General features: G+C 38.2%; 1 protein-coding gene across 1 annotated transcript in view; it reads left to right on the top strand.

The window, feature by feature from the left end:
- Positions 1-19,376, top strand: part of PLCB1 (phospholipase C, beta 1 (phosphoinositide-specific)) — a 283,385-nt gene that overhangs the window by 186,510 nt on the left and 77,499 nt on the right. The window contains 4 exon segments of the mRNA XM_008580123.1: positions 9,454-9,530; positions 9,637-9,726; positions 10,210-10,267; positions 10,888-10,974. Of these exon segments, the coding sequence (XP_008578345.1) occupies positions 9,454-9,530; positions 9,637-9,726; positions 10,210-10,267; positions 10,888-10,974 (312 nt within the window).

The raw sequence follows: 19,376 nt of genomic DNA, 5'->3' as shown, positions 1-19,376 counted from the left end.
CCTGCAGCTGGAATTGAGAGCAAGTGAAAGTATGAAAGGTCTCTTGAGAGGTTGTGTAACTGCTTTCTCATTTTGCAGCCAAAATACATCATAAGACTTGCCCAGAGTCAAGGGTTAGGGAAACAGACCCTATCTCTTGTTAGAGCAGCTGCAAGTCACAAGGCAAAGAGTGTAGATACAGGAAGCAGTGTAAAATTGAAGCCATTCTCGCAAAAATTCTACACACAGTCCTCATAGTTTGGATGTGAGATTCCATGGAAACTTAACACTGTACCTAAAATATAGTCATCATTTTTTACCAAAGGACAATTTGCACAGGGTTTGGAATAAAGAGACATGACTTCGATTTTTAGTTATATAATTTTAGCTAAATTATTTCATCTTTTAGAGTTTCTGTATCATCATTTCTTTTTTCTTTTCTTTTCACTGGCTGGTACAGAAATTGAACCCCAGGACCTCAGTGTTATCAGCACCATGCTCTAACCAACTGGGCCAGCTGGTCAGCTTTGTATCATTGTTTCTAAAACAAAACATTTGTACAAGAATGCTTATAAAGTCTGCCTCTAACTGTAATGCTAGTTTCCCTTGAATTATAAAATGTAGAGATGATCCAATTCTCAGATATATTAAAATAATATAATTAGGGATATTAGTTTAAAGCAATAAACTTTCAAATTTGGTTTTCCTTTCTTTTTTGCACACAATACATATTGCTTTAATATATTTTTTATGGTGCTAATTGTTGACTATTTAGGAAAGATTAAGAAAAAAAGTCAGTAAACAGAACCATGCCCAATGGCAAAGCAAAGAATAGATCTGACATGTGCCAACTTAAAGAAATTTGGGGAACAGAAGAGCTTCTGCTGAAAGAAAAATTCTGAAATAGAATCCACAAGTCTGATAATTTTGTTTGTGCCCTCTGGAATTACAGGACTCATTGCATCCCATCTGGCAAGTGAGGGATGCTAAAATGATGAATTTTGCATTAAGAAAAGTAGTAGCTGACATGTTGTGGTATTTATCTTCATGGAGAACTCTTCACTGCGTAGCTTCCAAATAAGCTGTCAAGATTCCATGATTTATTGTCCCAGTTTGGTTACAAACCACCAGACGTATCTTCACTATTTTAGTTGGGTCTCCCTTGCTAATTATTTGAAAACCTCCATTTGAATATTATTGCTACCTTCCCATGTCTGAGTGATAATTGATATTTATTTATTTAATTCATTCTAAGTTAAGTGGACTTGAAATAATTAATTAATTAATTAATTAAGTGGCCTTAATATCTTTAGAATTACAAAGTCTTATCTTAAAATTTTAGTTGTTTTGGTATTTGTTTTGTTAATTGGCTTGATCAGATATAATAATCTCATTTAATTTGATCAGATGCATAAATAGTCTCATTTTCTTTTATTTTAATCAAGAAACTCATAATGGCATCATTTGTGATTGTATACCTACTTTTTAACAACCCTTGCAAATACCTTCACTGGCATTTATAATTACAAAGGGATAATTCTTTGGTTAATTGTGAATTCTTACTTAAAGTTATATATGAACTGTTTTAAGTGAAACNTAATTAATTAATTAATTAATTAAGTGGCCTTAATATCTTTAGAATTACAAAGTCTTATCTTAAAATTTTAGTTGTTTTGGTATTTGTTTTGTTAATTGGCTTGATCAGATATAATAATCTCATTTAATCTGATCAGATGCATAAATAGTCTCATTTTCTTTTATTTTAATCAAGAAACTCATAATGGCATCATTTGTGATTGTATACCTACTTTTTAACAACCCTTGCAAATACCTTCACTGGCATTTATAATTACAAAGGGATAATTCTTTGGTTAATTGTGAATTCTTACTTAAAGTTATATATGAACTGTTTTAAGTGAAACCCCTTTTATAAAAAAAATATTGTGGCTTGGCTATAAGAGTCTATTTTTCATTATTTTCAGAATATTTTAAAACCATTATTGAATTCTAAAAACACACTTAGAACCGTTATTTTACAATTTATCAAAGGAACTTTAGAAATAATTTAGTCCCTATATTTTATTGATAAAGAAACAAAGCCCAGAGAATTGAGATGGCCCAACCCAAGCATCATCGAAGCCAATAAAACACCTACACTACAGCTTTCTTTATAAAAATCTCTTGGTTTTTTAAATTAAAATTTTTTATTATTTTAAGTTAAAAGTTTTGAAATACTTCTGGTTGATAGCATCATAAAAGAATACAGGAAATATCAGGTAAGGAAGTACATTACGTAGACCCATTTACATCTCCCAGAAAACTAAAAAGCTGGCATTTACCTTAGCGTGATTTAAAAGTGAAAAATAATTTTAAATGTTATGGATTCATTGGATGAATTGATTTACATTGCATAGGCATCTTGGTCAGATTTTCATTTTGATTCTTTCTTTGCCCAGCAAGGGAAAAAAATTCCAAGAATCATCTAAACATTTAGATTTAAATAAGGAGCTATAAATTCTATTTAGCCATGAAAATTAAGAAATGAATTTCTTAGATATGAAAGAATATCTCAGAGAATGATCAAGATGACTTAAAGCAATAGACTTTCAGTGCAAGACCTCTTCCTCCTTCTGAAAAGAGAAGGGAGTGAATGGAGAATATCAGCCCACATGGACAGGGCGCTCTCTGTCTGCTCACGGTGGGACCGTCAATACTAGCATAGTACCTGGCACGTTGTAGGTGCTCAGTAAATATTCACTGAATGAATGAATGAATATTTCTCATTTTGAATTGCCAAGACACACCCAGTATAAACATCTACCTTGTTTTTAAATGGTCAGTAATGTGTTTGTTCTGCAGATCGTTATTTAGTTCAAATGCATTGTAAATTAATTTTTTGCAGAAGTAAAACGGTTTATAGTGAAATTCCAGAGTGGATGTTTTCACTAGCAGAAAAGGAGATATCTTCTCTAGATAGTAGTATAAGTGGAAGGCTGATCAGTTGGGCCTGAAGTGTGAATATTCTATACTTGGCTACCTGCCCATTTTCCACAGTTATCCTTCTTAGAAGAGACTCCAAACATGCCAATTTCTGTCCACATATTTTTAATCCCTTTTGAGTTATTGTCAAGGAATTAATCTCTTCCGTGGAAACCATTTTCTTACCCTTGAATGACTAGACCAAGTGAAATTTAGCATGGAATTGAGAACAAGCATGAGATTATATTACCCAGGACTTTTCTTTTGACTCCTTAAAAGGTTTGGAATTTGGAACATTTAGCTAGGAGAGTTGTCATGAGTAGTAAACAAATAAGCAAAGTGATTGAGATGTTTCTATTCCTCTGGGGCAGGAAAAAAAATCATACTAAGAGTTAAAATTCAATGTTGCTTACTGCACTTCAGTTTACTGTGTACCCTCTTGGTTTATTTCCTAGGAATTCTGAATTAAACATTGCTTCTTTTCTACCTTTAATAGGTGGTTTACTTTCAGTGAGTTTTGTGGCTGATACATGATTGAATGGCTTTTTGAGTAGAGCCTGTCTGCTAATAAATACACCAAAAGTTAATATACTTTGCCCTTAGGTCAGTTAAAAAGCACTTCAATTGTAGTATGAAAAATCACTCTTCTGGGTCCTGTTTTCACATCTCATGCAATAAAAACCCTGGGCCCAAAACTCAGAGGTTTTTCCATCTTCTTTGTGGATTAAGCAGAGAAATATTTTATTTCTGTTTTTGTCAGGATTCTCTTGATTGCAAGCCACGGAAACCCATGTTGGACTAACTTAAAGAGGAGTATGCACTAGAAAAAATGCACAGGGTATAAATATCGTGTAAGAAAGGATTGACCATCCAAACCAGGGGAAGGGAAAGGACAGTGGTGGGCCACAGAAAATGCTCTAAAGCCCTTTCTGGGTCTCTGTCTCTCTCCCCTGCTTTTCTCTGCGTATTAATATTATTCTTTTCCAAAGCAGCAGACAGGCTTCCCCTTGTCAGAAAATACAGCCACTGACCCCTTTTGAGTTTTATTTCTTTCTCCAGTGACATTTAGGGAAAGTCTTGGGGAAAGCTTTATTAGGCCAATATGATTGGGCAACCTGCAGCCTTAGAGAAATCACCTGTGGTCAGAAGTCCGGGTATGACTGACCCAACTTGGACCAATGACTTGCCCAGACCAATTTCTTTGGCTAAGGGATGGGGGTTAACGAATGTAGTGGCTCCCACAGGAATCATGTAGGAGGGTCAGTTCTCAGAAAGCAGAGGAATTTCTTCCTGAAGTAATATTGGGTAGAGAAAACCACAGATGGGCCCTGAACCCCCTCTTTGCAGGGTAGGAAAGAGATAAGTGATTTATGCACATACATAATCCCACTGTCAGTTCAACTGCTGTTTGACAATAGTGGCATACTATTAACCAAGTCATAATATTAATCATTCTGCCTCCTGGAACTGAAGTAGACAAAGTTTAAAGGAAAGTAGTAAACGCTGTACGGGCAGAATTACAGAAGAGTGGTGGTCTTTTAAAAAATAATGGAGAAGGGCAGAATGTTACAGAGAAGGATATGTAGAAAGGGAGAGACCAAGGGAAACTGAGCTCAGTAGAAGGACATTTACATATCTGTCATATTAAAAGCAGAGATATTGTCCTTTTAAACACATATTCTTTGTGATTCTAGGGAAATGCCATTTTCATTAGCTGCATGCAAAAGCCACATTTAAAATAGTACACCTGCATTTCACATTAAGGCATTTGTTCCTAAAGGAATAAAACTTAGCTTGTTGAATACCAAAATCGTATAGTTTTAAAAATATTTCCAGTAAGTATTTCCTGTGGCTTGAAGGTGAAATTCCATAGATACCTTTGAGGCTGGGGTCAGTATAGTTTTGAAATTTGAAAGGTTTTATTCATGATCATTTTTTGAGTGTGTATTTTGTGTAGAGCCTGGAATTCCAAAAAATTAAGAAAGGGGGATTCCAATAGTGACATTCTTTGGGGGAGCAATAATATTTACATGCAAAAGGTAAATATCTGTTAATGGATCTTATAGAAAAAGCCAAGTAAGGGACCAAGGCCTAGACTGATCTGGATAATCAAAGGGATTAATGACTAGAGGCTGGTTTAGAAAGGAAAGAAGTGTGGAAAAGAGGGGACCTGGACAGATGCCCACTTCCTTATCAGAGGCAGTTAGAGCAGCACAGTCCAACATAACTTTCTGCAGTCACTGGAATGGTCTGTATGTGTGCTGTCTCCTATTCAAACGGGAACGTCATCGAAGTGGAAGGCTAATGTGAGAAAAAGTACAAGAGCATGTGTGTGCCTGGACAGTTCTGAGAGCAAAATACTGCCTACTTTATTGAAGTATGATGAATGCTAACACAGGAAATGAAATTTAGAGCTGGAGCATAATGTATCTGAGGATAGAGAGTGATTTAAGTCTTTAGGACATAGAAAAAGGAAGAATATTTGGGATAGAGTGGAAAGGCTGAGAAGAGACTGAGGACAGGGAAGGAATTCTTGCCAAGTTGTAGTTCATAGGAATCTGCACCAGAGTGCTTAACACAAAGCCATGAGATGCGTGGTAACAGGAGAAATTAACAAATATCCATGACTGCTAGATGTGGAAAGTCCCAAAGAGAAAGTCAAAGATAATGGACACTTTTGAACTGAATGATGATACTTGGTAAAAATGGGAAAATACAATGACTTGTCTTCTGTGAGCAACAAATCCTAAATGTGCTTATGGAAATGTTGAGATAAAGATGGTGGAGAACCATCCTCTGCTGGGGTTGGTCAACAGGCAGTTGGAGATGATAAACTGAATCAGAGCCCCTTAAAGAGTTGAAAAAGGAGTGATTATGGTAATTCCCATTGTCACTGAAAATTAAGAGAGTTTGTGTGAGAGTGGTTAGTAATTGTCACTCTATGTAGAGGATAGAGTCATGATTCCCAAACTGTGTGCCAAGGCATCCTCGGGCACTGCATCGAACTCACAGGGACATTGTGGGATATTTTACGTTTTTGAAGGAAACAAAGCAACATCTGTTAGACACTGTGCAAAGTACTACCATTAGGTTGTTTGGACATAATCATTTAATAAATACCTTTATTCTTTTATTTCTTTTAGCTTAAGGGCACCATGAAAAATTACTGAGATCCTAAGGACAATGTGAACCAGGAAAATTTAGGAATCTCTAGAATAATAAAAGTTAAGTACTGAGAAATGGCCAACAAGTTTAGTACCAAAAGGTATTTGTAATCTTAAAGCATAACGAGGTGAATTTCAGTAGTTGGAGCAGAAATGAGTTGGTATGGTTGGACAATGTGGGATGGGGCACTGCTGCGTTGGAGGCACTGATTTTTCTCTCATTTTAGTACTAGAAGTGAAAGGAAGGTCAAAAATGGAACAAGAGTTCAAGGTTCTGGGTGGATAAGGAAAATAGAGATGTAGGGAGAGGATTTATCCAGTGTAGACAGAAAGGTTGAGAGGGGAAACTGAAGTGGTGCATCAGGTGGAAGATAGGATGGAAAAAAGGCAAGAAGCTCTCTCTCAGAAGAAAGGGTGAGAAAACCAAGTTAAGGACCCAATATGGTCTGTTGGGAGTCACGCATGCGTTTTTCCTTAAAGCTTTCACACCCACCCTAGGAGAGGTACATTCTCCCTGTTACAGAGATGAGAAAGCTGAGTTTGGTGTAATGAAGAGGGAACAAGAAAAGTTCTGAAGGTTTTTCAAGATGCAGAAGAGAGAAGTTGAGAATTTTTTTTCCTAGGTTGTCTCCATATTACTTAATAATCTAGACAGTGCTTTGCAGACTCTGAGGTGCACACAAATCTCCTGGGAATCTTGTTGAAATGCAGACTCTGACTTAGTTGATCTAGGGTAGAGCTTACATGCTTCTTGGTGATGCAGATGCTGCTAGTCGATGGACCTGCACTTTGAGTGTTCAGATCTAGAAAGCCAGGTTGTCAGTTCAGAGCTTCTAGAACAGTGTCAGGTATTTAATATGTGCTTGATACATATTTGTTGGATGTGGCTGAATTAATAGTTTAGATGAAGTATTGTGTCCTGGGAGCAAAGGAGATGGGAACTAGTTTGGAGAAGGGTAAAGAAAAGGTGCAGAGGATCCGAGGCAGGTGCAAAGACAAAGGCAAGGGGATGCCTCAGATGGAACTGCTGCTGGGGAACCTGGAGGGAGAGTGGTGCTGGCAACCGCATGGGGGCTGAAGCCAAATCAAAAGAAAAGTCAGAACTGAGTGGGCAGAAGGGTGTGAGATTTCAAGTTTAGTGGCTTCATTGACTAGACATCAATGTTGCTAAGGGTAAGGGCAATAGGTGGAAGGAAAGGAATACCTAGGAGCAGATGCTGGCATAATCAATAGAATAAGAAAATATTCTAGACAGACGAGAACGTGGAAACAGAAGTATGATTGTCACTGAATTTAAAAGAGTTGCTGAGAGATTTAGCAGTGGACTGTAGAATGAGGGAAGGTCCACTGAGATACCCATCCCCACGCCAAGTCTGGCAAAGCATCTAAATCACCTATGGGGGGTTAGAATACTGATTCCCAGGCTCTGCCCCTGGACTTTTGCAATTCATAGGGCCTGGAATCTGTATTTTAAAGAAGTTCCCCCAAGTGATTCTGATGTTGCAGCCAAGGTGGGGGATCCCTGTATAACCTTCTGTAACTCCCTGGAGTGAATGGAAAAGAATAAAGGCCCTCTGCAGAAGGGAAGGTACTGGTGAGAGGGCACTTTCAGCTAGAGGAGAAGCATTGCTGGAGTCCCGGGAAATGGCCAGATCCTTTGCACACCAGAATTTTACATCTAGACAGTTTGATAAACGCACTAGTACAAAGCTGTGAACAGTCATGATCAGGTGATCTCTTTTGAATAATCAAATAGGCTTTCTGCTGGCCTAAGCCCCAGTTAATATTTGTTCAGATGTAATCCACTTCACAGATGAGTGCATCAAATTTCATGGGTGTTTTTTGTTTGTTTGGTTTTTTTTTTTGGTAGCTGGCAGGTAAGGGGATTCAAACCCTTGACCTTGGTGTTATAAAACCACGGCAACCTCTCATATTAATTTTAAATGAATGTGGATTCCTTACTGTAATTCTCTAAGGGAATTTCTTCCATGACTTCTTTTATTCTCGTAGGTAAGACGGGGTTATTAAAAACAATTTTTAAAACCATAATGAAAAGGCAGCATGGGCTAGGGGAAAGCCATGTGCCATGGAGCCTAATTTGTCCTGGTTCATACCCAGCTCTGCGGCCCTGATCCTGGAACTTGAGCCTGGTGTGGCAGTGTGCTCATATGTAAAATGCAGAAAATAAATGCATGACCTCAGAGGGCAACTCTCAGAATTAAATTAGTTAATATATATAAAACCTTCTAAACTGTGCCTGGCACATATGAATGATCAATAATAGTTTGCTGGATTATGATTATATGGCCTTGTCATTATGGTAGCTACTGCATATTTATATAAGACTAGCCAACTTACTTTGCTTTATGAGTTTTGGGGAAACAATATCTCCATCTTTGGGGGATATCAGTGTAGCCTTTCCAAGGATGTTCATACCATATATTTGGTGCTCTAGTTAGAAAAGTTGAGTCCAGTTGCTATAGTGGACTGAGCAGTTACAGAAGGTTCTTCATGTGGAATAAAGAAAGAGAAGAGATTGACAGGCAAAAGTACCTTCATGTAAGTGACAAGCATTTATTGGGCATCTACTGATTGTTAGGAATTTCACAGAGTGCCAAAGATACGAAAACACCATTGCTGACCTTTTGAATCTTGGTTTGAAAAGAAGATATGTGTATGAAAATAAAATAATTGCATTCACAGCGATGTATTCAAAGTTCAGTGCCAGCACAGAAGAGAATGTCTGACATTCTTTGTATCCACTGGAAGTAGCCATGCAAAGACATAAACACCAATGTCTACAAAGGATGTCATCCTTGAAGAAATTCAGCAACAAATGATAGCCAGAAATCAAGAATTATAACTCACATTGATTATAACTTACATTTCTATCAAACTTATTTTTATTTTAAGCTTCACTGTACCCCTAAGAGATAAAGGCATTTATAATCCCTTTACAACCAAGAAAATGTAGGTTCAGAAAATGTAGTCCCTTGCCCTAAATCACTTTTAATAGAGTAGAGACTAGGTCCACTCTGTTAGTTTTCTTTGCACTGAGCCAAGCTGGGTCAACATTGGCACAACCATCCAATGAATTCTGTTTAATTAAAAGGAGATAGAAGAATTTCATATTGAAACCCATAGGCCTAGGAAACATGATGGATTTAAATTAGGTCCTCATTGCCAGTGTTAGATGTCTGGAAATTTTAACTATTGTTAAATATCCACTACGGCTTTTCTTACTACAAATACTGTTGTTTGTCTGGGGGATAGAGAGGGAAGGCTCTGTTTTGAACATGTAAAACAGCAGACTGACATTTTCTTTCCTCAGCTTATCCAAAAGTTGACAGATGTTGCTGAAGAATGTCAGAACAATCAGCTGAAGAAGCTCAAAGAAATCTGTGAGAAGTAAGCCTTCATTGCCATTACCACCGACATGTGCATGTACATTTATTAAACACAAATTGCCATTTGATTTCCCTTTTCGCCCCTTTTACTTCTATGTTGACTTCAGAGAGAAGAAGGAATTAAAGAAGAAAATGGATAAGAAGAGGCAGGAGAAGATAACAGAAGCTAAATCCAAAGACAAAAGCCAGATGGAAGAGTAAGTAGAAAGCACTGCCCCCTCCCCGCTCCCCACCTTCTTTTACCTGATATTATTATGCATCGGAAACAGGTTCTTAACCAAAGACCCCTCTGAGAAGTTTCTCCTCTAATTAACCTCTAATTAACCTTTCATAAGATCTCTTTTGTGAGGTTTTCAACAGTAAATTCTCAAACAAAGGAAAGTTCAATAAAGGATCAGGCACACCCAGACCTTTTAGTTACAAAGTAGTTTCCCTCCGGAAAAGGCTAAATCCTTGCTTCCCATATCTTCTGACAACCTTATTGGCATTTACTGGAAACAGAACCTGTGCCTTGGGAGGAACTTGACCTTTGTCCAGAAGCTGGTGGATTATATTACCTTCTTTGCAGCAGTAATAAGAATGCTGAGAGTTCTGTAAACTTTCACCTACAAGTCTGAGGTTCCCATGTTTTTTGATTCCAGATGAGTTGGTGTAATGACCTGTTCGCTGTTTTCTTTTAGGGAGAAGACAGAGATGATCCGGTCGTACATCCAGGAGGTGGTGCAATACATCAAGAGGGTATGTCGGTTCATCACTCTCTATCCTTTGCAAACCATGTGCAAACAGTTGGTGAGCTCATTGTGAGCTTCTGGAAGGAAATGTTATGTCTTGTATCTAGTTATCACCAGCACCTTGTATCTAGTTATCACCAGCACCCAGCAGAGCTGCTTCATGGAGGGTGCACTCCATAATCAATGTTTCTGCAAGTTTAATTGCAAGCTACTATGTAAAAGGGTTCATCAAAAGATAAACAGCCAAGAATCATTTCCAAAGTCAGGAGCACAGAAACATGATGTAAATGGGAGTTTTCCCAAAAGAATCTTTAGTCGGCATCCATGATAGATGACTGCAACTCCAAAGGTGGTTCTTATTGTTTTTAAATTTGATGTTATGGAAATGCTCAAACATTTACAAAAATAAAGAATTGCATAGTCCATTGATCACTACCTTCCACCCCTGTGTACCCATCACTCAGCTTCAACACTTATCTGAAATCTCCTGTACTTGTAAGGGCAGTTCTTGACCAGAATATCAAATAGTTAAATGTATGCCGTAGATCTGAAATGCTTTCAATTTTTTCTGAAAACATGCACTGGAATGTTTAGGTGAAAATGACTTTCGTTGTAACTTTCTCATAGTTAGAAGAGGCACAAAGTAAACGGCAGGAAAAACTCGTGGAGAAACACAAAGAGATACGTCAGCAGATCCTGGACGAAAGGCCCAAGGTAAAAAGAACTGAATGCTAATACACCGTAATTTCATTTTATATCCATTTCAGTAAGAAAAAAATCTTCCTAGTTCACGTAAGTACCTCACCCATAGTTTCAGATCAGTTCTCGCTTGTGAAATCCACCTTTCTCAAAGACAGTAAAAATCTTCGTAGTAATATTTGGTAAGCATTTATCATCAACTGGCGAGCTTTTAAAAACTGTATATGTACAGAACCCACCTCTAGAAATTTGCTTTCAACTGGTTTGGGGTGTGTCTCAGGCACAAGTGATTTTAATGTCTCCTTAACCCTCTGTCCCCCATCCCGCCCCCCCACACTGCCTGCTGATTCTAACGTGCAGAAGGGAGAATCAAAGACCAACTAACCAAGCCTCTTTCTTACTTCAGCTCTAAATAGCTGATGTTTTGTTGTAATGGCAGGGTCTGTCCAGCAGAGGATGCCCTGTGCCAAAATCTCCCTGGTTTTTATACAACAAAATATTCTAATAACCAGAAACAAGCAAAAACTTTTCCCCATAATAACGGTTTATTGGGGCTCTACCTTAAAATTATCTTATGCTTATTGTTTGCTTAAAATTAATCATTTCATGAATATTAACCTTAAATACACAGAATATCTATAATCAAATACTTTCAAGTTAGCAAACAGGATCCCAGTTTGAGAACATTCCATCCATTTTGATTTATCATTGAATATTTTTGTTTGTGAAAAATGTGCTTTTCAGTTTTCTTGTCTTTCTACCTGAAGTTTAAAATATCTACTCTAAAAAATACTGCCATTGCACACCAGTACTTTTTGAGTGCACAGAGCTCAAAAATGCTAGTTTTATTTAATTGTATATTTCATTCCCCAGTTTACTTCTTATAGATTTTGTGCAGCTAATTCTGATTCTAAACGTATTTTCATGTTTTTTTCTGTTCTTTTGCTTTCGTATTTATCAAACAGGACATTTATCTACTATTTTTGATTCCTAAAATTTTTAAGACAAGAATCAATAATTACTTTGATATGTTGCTAACTTATGTTTCTCATATAAATACACAATTTATGTATTCTTAATCACCCTCTCAGGTTAATTATGTGTAAGTAAAGTGGAATAAATCTTAACACAATTTCAAAAATTCCTATCCTTTTCATTCAGTATTTATCTTTTTAAAATGCTCAAATATTTGGAGCAAAAGATCCAGGTTCAATTGAAATTTAAAAAACACTTTGACAATTGTCAGTCCCAGGTGATATATTCAGATACATACATTTTTAATTAATGCTGTATAAATTCAAATTTCTCATTACTTTGTACACTGACATAATATAATTTCCTCATGGCTGATGTCTCATTAGTCAGCTTTTGTATTAACAAAAATCCCTCTTTGGACATACTGGTATTTTCACACAGAGTTTTATTTTGCTTTTTCTGTGTTTATGTGTGTGCTTTTGGCCCCAAAATTTCAACTATTTTACTCATAGATAAAACACAGTCACAAATGTGTTTAAATTACATAATCGTCAGTATAAATAACTCATACAAAGATTTTCATGTTACTGCTCTAGGTCATCATGTTTAAAATCAACTTTAGTAGGTGTTGGAGCACACTTAAACTTCTTCATTGGTTGTGATCAAGTATCAAAAGAACTCATAACTTTTGGCCAATTTATCAGTCATGGTGCATTCAGCTGCAATTTTGCAGAAAACCCAATTAATACTGACTTTAAACAGTAATAAATATTTAGTAAGTCATGTTATGGATATTTAGAGGTATCACAGTTCTAGGAATGGTTAATTTAGTGGCTCAACAATCTTGTCAAGGACCCAGGTATTTTCAGAATTTCCACTGTGGCTGCCTTCCATCCCCAGGCTGTAAACTCATAGTCACAAGGTGGCTGCCATTACTCCATGCATCACAACCTTACATAAAACCATTCGAAGGTGGAATAGGGAATGTTTTCACTTCATAACCCTTTTTAGAATTGAGGAAAACCTTCCTAAATCACCTAAATGGTTTCCCCGTCATTTTCTACAATGGTGTCATTTATCCATTTCTAAAACAGTAGAAGGCAAGAGAATGTAATTTTCATGATAAGCTTAGAATAATTAAGATTCACTCACAAGGGTGGAGGAAGTTCAGCTCCTTCTCAATTCCATGATCACCAGGTACCTGAACAAAATTGATGTTTTATCATCAGAGAAATAAAGGGGAAATAGTGATTGGGTGGATAATTAACAGTGTGTGCTACATCCGTATTTACAGCAATTTTCTATTTCTTCTTTTTTCACTCCTTAGAGATCTAAAGTGTTTCTGTAATGTTTTAGTAGTTCTTCTGTCTTCATTTTTGACTATAATTAGGTACCATGATGAATTTCCCTTTGCTTTGCATCTGTGGGGTTGCTCTTAGGACCATCTAATTGTGTCTGGACTTGAAGGTTACCCTTAAAGATTGTTGGTTTCATATCAAACTAAGCATTTATCGAGGGGTATTTTTCAGAGCTTTGAAGTGTTTGCATGGGAAACATGACTTTACTGATAAAATAAGAAATCATGACTGTTAACATCATAGAACATCATGGCTAATAAAGGGAGATGACAATGACAAGGAGGAGCAATAGAAGCAGTAAGGTCCAGTGTGAAGTGTGTGGAGAGAGACCAAAGCACAAGACGCAAATGTAGGCAAATGGGCGGTCAGGAAAGGGAGCCCAGCACAGCCGTCGCTGATGCTCCTGTCACTGGGGCAGGTGGCCCAGAAATAGAGTAGCTCTGGCTTTGCAATAATTCCTCTTCGCCTCTGATATCAGAGTGGCCTTTGAAGTTTGACACAGATATGAGGAAAATTAACAAAAGCAGAAACAAAATACAAAGAGGAACAGCTCAAGGAAATGAAACTGATCAATAGTATTTATAAAACAGTTTCATGGAATCAGTTCCCTTTAGTCAGAAAGATGAGAAGGCGGAATGATTTTATGACATCTAGAAGTGTGTGAACTGTTCCATCATTGAGTTTTGAACGAGGAACTTGAGCTGACATTACAGCAGGTCATATGAAAGACAATTGTGACCTTATGAAGAAAGCACACTAAACTTTGCCATAGGTAACTGAGGAGCATGGAGTCCTCCCTCAAATACTTTACAGATGGGATAAAGTTTCCTAACTAGAAACTGATACTAGTTCGTCTTTCACTTACAGAAGAGATACGTACTACATGACTTCTATTTATTTATCCCCATTCTTCCTTCACCATACTGTTAAACATAATAATTCACTGCTGCTTCATCTACTCATTTTAACTAATGTAATAATATATTTGATATTCCCAATCTTGTCCATAACAGGGAAGAATCTCTTTTTATATTACTCTTTTCTCCCAAGTTACTATTTTGAGCTATTCTGAATCCCAGTCATATTTACATAATTCCCTAAGCCATTGGTAAACAAACAACTCCTTTAAAGGAACAAACAGGTATAAAAAAAAGATTTTAACAAACAAAATTTGAAAAGCCAATTATTGAAAGTGCACAGTTATTCAGTGGCAAGGAGGAGGCCTTCTTACTATATTTAGAGCAAACTACATTTGAAGATTAACTCAAGGGCCGGCCCATGACTCACTTGGGAGAGTGTGGTGCTGGTGACACCAAGGCCACGGGTTCGGATCCTGTATGGGGATGGCCGGTTTGCTCACTTGGAGAGCGTGGTGCTGACAACACCAAGTCAAGGGTTAGGATCACCTTACTGGTCATCTTTAAAAAAATTTTTTTTTTAAAAAGATTAACTCAAAGTGTAACTTTGCCAACCCTCCACTCAGCAATGTGCTCATGATCTGGGAGGATCAGCTTAAGTTCCCAGCATTTTTACCACCCTGCAACAGAACAGTCATAGGAGAATATGCCCCTATCGAAACTAGGCTGAAAATCCATTTCATTTCCACATGTGGGCCAAAATCTTCCGTCCTGCTGGTCCATGTTTAGTAGGGAAACAAATGTGGCCAGCCATGTGTGAAAGTTTCATTTAGATTGTCCCATTTTATGACAAGCACCAGGCTCTTTTCATACGTAGAGTTCATTTTTTTCCCATTTAAAAAGAGATTCAATAAGTCTATTCCTTTTGGATGTAATTTTTGAGGGTGTTGGGGAAAATGGAGGTAGGTATTCCCTCGAGGCAACTTGTACAATAGATAAATATTTTGACCCTCAATTTGACATGAAATCATATTGTACATTGCTATGCATAAGTCCCATTGAAACTTATTAAGTTAAAAACAATAGTCTTTTTAAAAAGAGAATACTCAACTCCCTTTCAATAGAGTTCTAAATTCTGGATAAATTGTTCAGCTGCATGTTTTCTAGCAGTGAGATATTTGATTCAGTCCCTAAGTGTATGGTATGACATTCTCAGTTTTGTTTACAGTGTGCCCATTTATGCAACCCATAGCAGCAGAATTCTTAAGACGGATGCAACAAATATTAGCCAGCCTGCCAACTCAGTAACATACAAAATTGGTTTCCTTGGGATTTCCTTCCATGGGTTTGCCAAAGACAATAGGGAAGGGTTTATTTGTACAAAAGGTGTTAGAAACAATCCAGGAACCCAATTGTTAGTGGAGAGAAACCACATCTTTTGTGGTCTTGCTCAGCTTTGAATTGATCCATTATACAAAGGACCATCTGCCTTTTTTTTGAACACTTCAAAGGGGTTTATTTAATCATGATGAAACATTGTTAATCAGGAGTTGTCCTGAATCTGCTACAAATATTTCAATGTATACCGGTCACTTTGCAGCTACTGACTCTCATTACAAGAAGAATCATCTTTTGAGGGAACTTTGTAATGAACTGTTTCCATAACCTCAGAAAACAGTCCATAAATATGTAATTTGCTTTTTCCCTGACATTTAATTTTTCTTTGATGCTTCTTAGAACACAGGATTTCTGTTTTAATTTACCTCATTAGCAAGAGAGAATTCCAGGAAGCCTTAGGGCATTTTAATTTATTCCCAAAGAACATTTCATCATGTAGCCACTGGCTCCTTTTTTTTTTTTTTTTCCCTCCACCAGGGGAGCATAGACTGATTTTCCCTATTTCTCTGACATCTTTGTACAGGGTGAATGACTCATATCTCTGTGTGAAGTGAGTCTTGCCATACCTACTGCTGGTTTCTGAGACAGGACCCTAATGTGGCTATTTCCACCAGTATGCAGCAGGGGAAAGACTAACTTGGGGATTTAAAGTAAAACCCTTTTTCTTAAATGATTCATTTGTGCTTCCTCTAATCTTCTGCTACTGGATGGGAAAATGTGGATTCCCCCTGTCAGCTACTGGATCTTTTTGTAGAAGTCAGACCATGGAGTGCGAACTGGCTGCCTATAGAACATGTTTTGCTTAATTGACCCACACAGTGGGGTTTTTTTTGTTTTGTTTTGTTTTTTGTTTTGTTTTGTTTTGTTTTGTGTAAAAGAAATTTCTTTTTCATTTTTATCACTGTGAAGAATTGCCTTTTTGCAAAACAAATATAGTTATTTTCTTGAATATAAAACTTAGACATTTTTAGTCTCCTTCTCAGCAATACCAGGTATTGGAAGAGTTTTAACTCTATCTGTTCACTCCCAACTTGTTTTTGAAATTTATGTTAATCCTACAGACTTTTTTTTTTTCCTTTTTTGTCTTTTTTTTTTTTTTTTTTTTCCTTTTTTTTTTTTTTCGTGTCCGGCAACGGATCACAACCCCCAGTGTTGCGCCCGTACCGGGGACCGGCAATGGGATCGCACCCCTCGGTGTCGCGCCCGTACCGGGGACCGGCAACGGGATCGCAACCCTCGGTGTCGCGCCCGTACCGGGGACCGGCAACGGGATCGCAACCCTCGGTGTCGCGCCCGTACCGGGGACCGGCAACGGGATCGCAACCCTCGGTGTCGCGCCCGTACCGGGGACCGGCAACGGGATCGCAACCCTCGGTGTCGCGCCCGTACCGGGGACCGGCAACGGGATCGCAACCCTCGGTGTCGCGCCCGTACCGGGGACCGGCAACGGGATCGCAACCCTCGGTGTCGCGCCCGTACCGGGGACCGGCAACGGGATCGCAACCCTCGGTGTCGCGCCCGTACCGGGGACCGGCAACGGGATCGCAACCCTCGGTGTCGCGCCCGTACCGGGGACCGGCAACGGGATCGCAACCCTCAGTGTTGCGCCCGCACCACGCTCAGCCAGTGAGCGGGGACCGGTCTCCACATGGGATCCGAACCCTTGGCGGGAGCGCCGCCGCGCTCCCAAGCAGCGCACTCTCCAGTGCACCACTGGGCCGGCCCGATCCTACAGACTTTTAAACACATGACATTATTATTCTATGTTGTACAATCAGTGTGCATTCAGATTTGTCTGAATATTCACAACCTTCTTTCCCGAACATTTTTCTTGTGTCTCAGACTGTCCATCTAGGATCACTGACTTATACTCCCTCTAGAAGTTCTTTTCATGCAGTCTACTGGTGGTATATTAGTCCATCTCTGTTGCTTATAATTGGGTGATTTATAAAGAAAAAAAAATGTACTGCTTACAGTTTTGGAGGCTAGAAAGTCTAAAGTCCAGGGAACACATCTGCTGAAGGCCTTAGTGGTAGCAACAGTGACCCAGGGGTCTCACATGGCAGAAAATGGTGGAGCAGAGAGACTCTCACATGCTTTCTTTTTAAAGCCCTCAGAACCATGCCCATGCCCACCATTTTTAATCCATTCACTACTGCATGGTCCTACAAACTAATCACCTCTTCAAGGCCCCACCTTTCAATTACCATAATAGGATTTCCCACCCTCTTAATGCTGTAACAATGGGGACCAAGTTTCTAATACATAAAACTCGGGGGACATGATTCAATCCATATTTGTTGGTAAACTCTTTGGGGTTTTTATTTTTGTTTTTTATTGTCCGAAAATGTCTTTATTTGTTTGCTGTGGATGAGAATCCACACTTCCTTTATTCCGGAATGATGTTTTCACTGGGTATAGAATTTCAGGTTGACTTTTTTTTTTTTTTTTTTTTAGCACATTGAAGATAAAATTTCACTGTTCTCTAGCTTCTACTTTTGTTGAAAAGTTAACTGTTAGTCTTTCTTTTGATGATAATTTGTATTTTTCCCCCTTTGACTGCATTTAGGATTTTTTTCTTATATTTTATGCAGTTTTTCTATAATCTGTCCAAAGATGTATTCAAGGTGGCTGGAAGGATAACTTTCATCAGTTCTGTAAAAACTCAGCTATCATTTTAGCAAGTATGACTTCAGTCAAGTTTTTTTCCCTTTTCTTCTAGGAGCCTATATATAGAGAGATATATAGATATATAGATACATTTGTGTATAAAATAAAATGAATCTTCTTACTCCATCTTTTCTGTCTCTTACCTCTTTTCAGTATTTTTCATCTTTTTGTCACTCTGCTGCCCTGCACAGTTTTTTTCTGACCCTTTTTCAAATGCATTAATTCTTTGTTTAAGTTGCTATTTTACTCATTTGCTGAGTTTTTAATTTCAGGTTTTGTATTTTATTTTATTTCTACAAGTTTTATTTGATTTATTTTCAAATCTACAATCTGTATGTCCTAGTTTAGTGCAGGGAAGATTTCCTGTGAGGTTTCTCACTCTGGGCAGGCTACAGGTTTTGAGTGAAGGCTCCTAAACCTTCGAGGCTGTTAAAAGATGAATTGAGGGCCAAGCCCGTGGCGCACTCGGGAGATTGCGGTGCTGGGAGCGCAGCGGCATTCCCGCCACGGGTTTGGATCCTATATAGGGATGGCCGGGGCGCTCACTGGCTGAGCACGGTGTAGCCGGTCTCAAAAAGGACAAAAAAAAGGGCTGGCCCAGTGGCTCACTCGGGAGAGTGCGGTGCTGATAACACTAAGGCCCCGGGTTCGGATCCCATATAGGGATGGCCGGTTTGCTCACTGGCTGGGCGTGGTGCTGACAACACCAAGTCAAAGGTTAAGATCCCCTTACTGGTCATCTTTTAAAATAAATAAATAAATAAATAAATAAATGAATAAATAAAAAGGACAAAAAAAAAAGATGAATTGAAAATTTCTAGCATTAGTCAAAAAACAAAAGGGGAGGAGGGCTGGCTGGTTAGCTCAGTTGGTTAGAGCATGCTATTGATAAAAACAAGGTCAAGGTTGAGGCTTTAGATCCCCATACTTGCCAGTCCCCCCCCTCCCCCTAAAAAAAAAGTGAAAAAACAAAAAATTTCTAGGATTAGCAAAAAGCCAATCAGGGCAAAAACAACTTCCTTGCTTATTACCTGTCTAGGTTTGAGGTTCCCTTCAGTTTGGGCCTGATCATGCTTTAACTTTTTATGGTTCTTAGGGTCTTTAAAGAAGATAGTTTTAACATCAAATCTAGCTTTTTTAGTTGTTTTTAGTCAGAAGG

Source organism: Galeopterus variegatus, unplaced genomic scaffold, assembly GCF_000696425.1.
Source record: "Galeopterus variegatus unplaced genomic scaffold, G_variegatus-3.0.2 Scaffold2030, whole genome shotgun sequence".
NCBI lineage: Eukaryota > Metazoa > Chordata > Mammalia > Dermoptera > Cynocephalidae > Galeopterus > Galeopterus variegatus.
The sequence above is the reverse complement of the archived record's forward strand: the minus strand, read 5'-3'. Positions and strand labels throughout refer to the sequence as shown.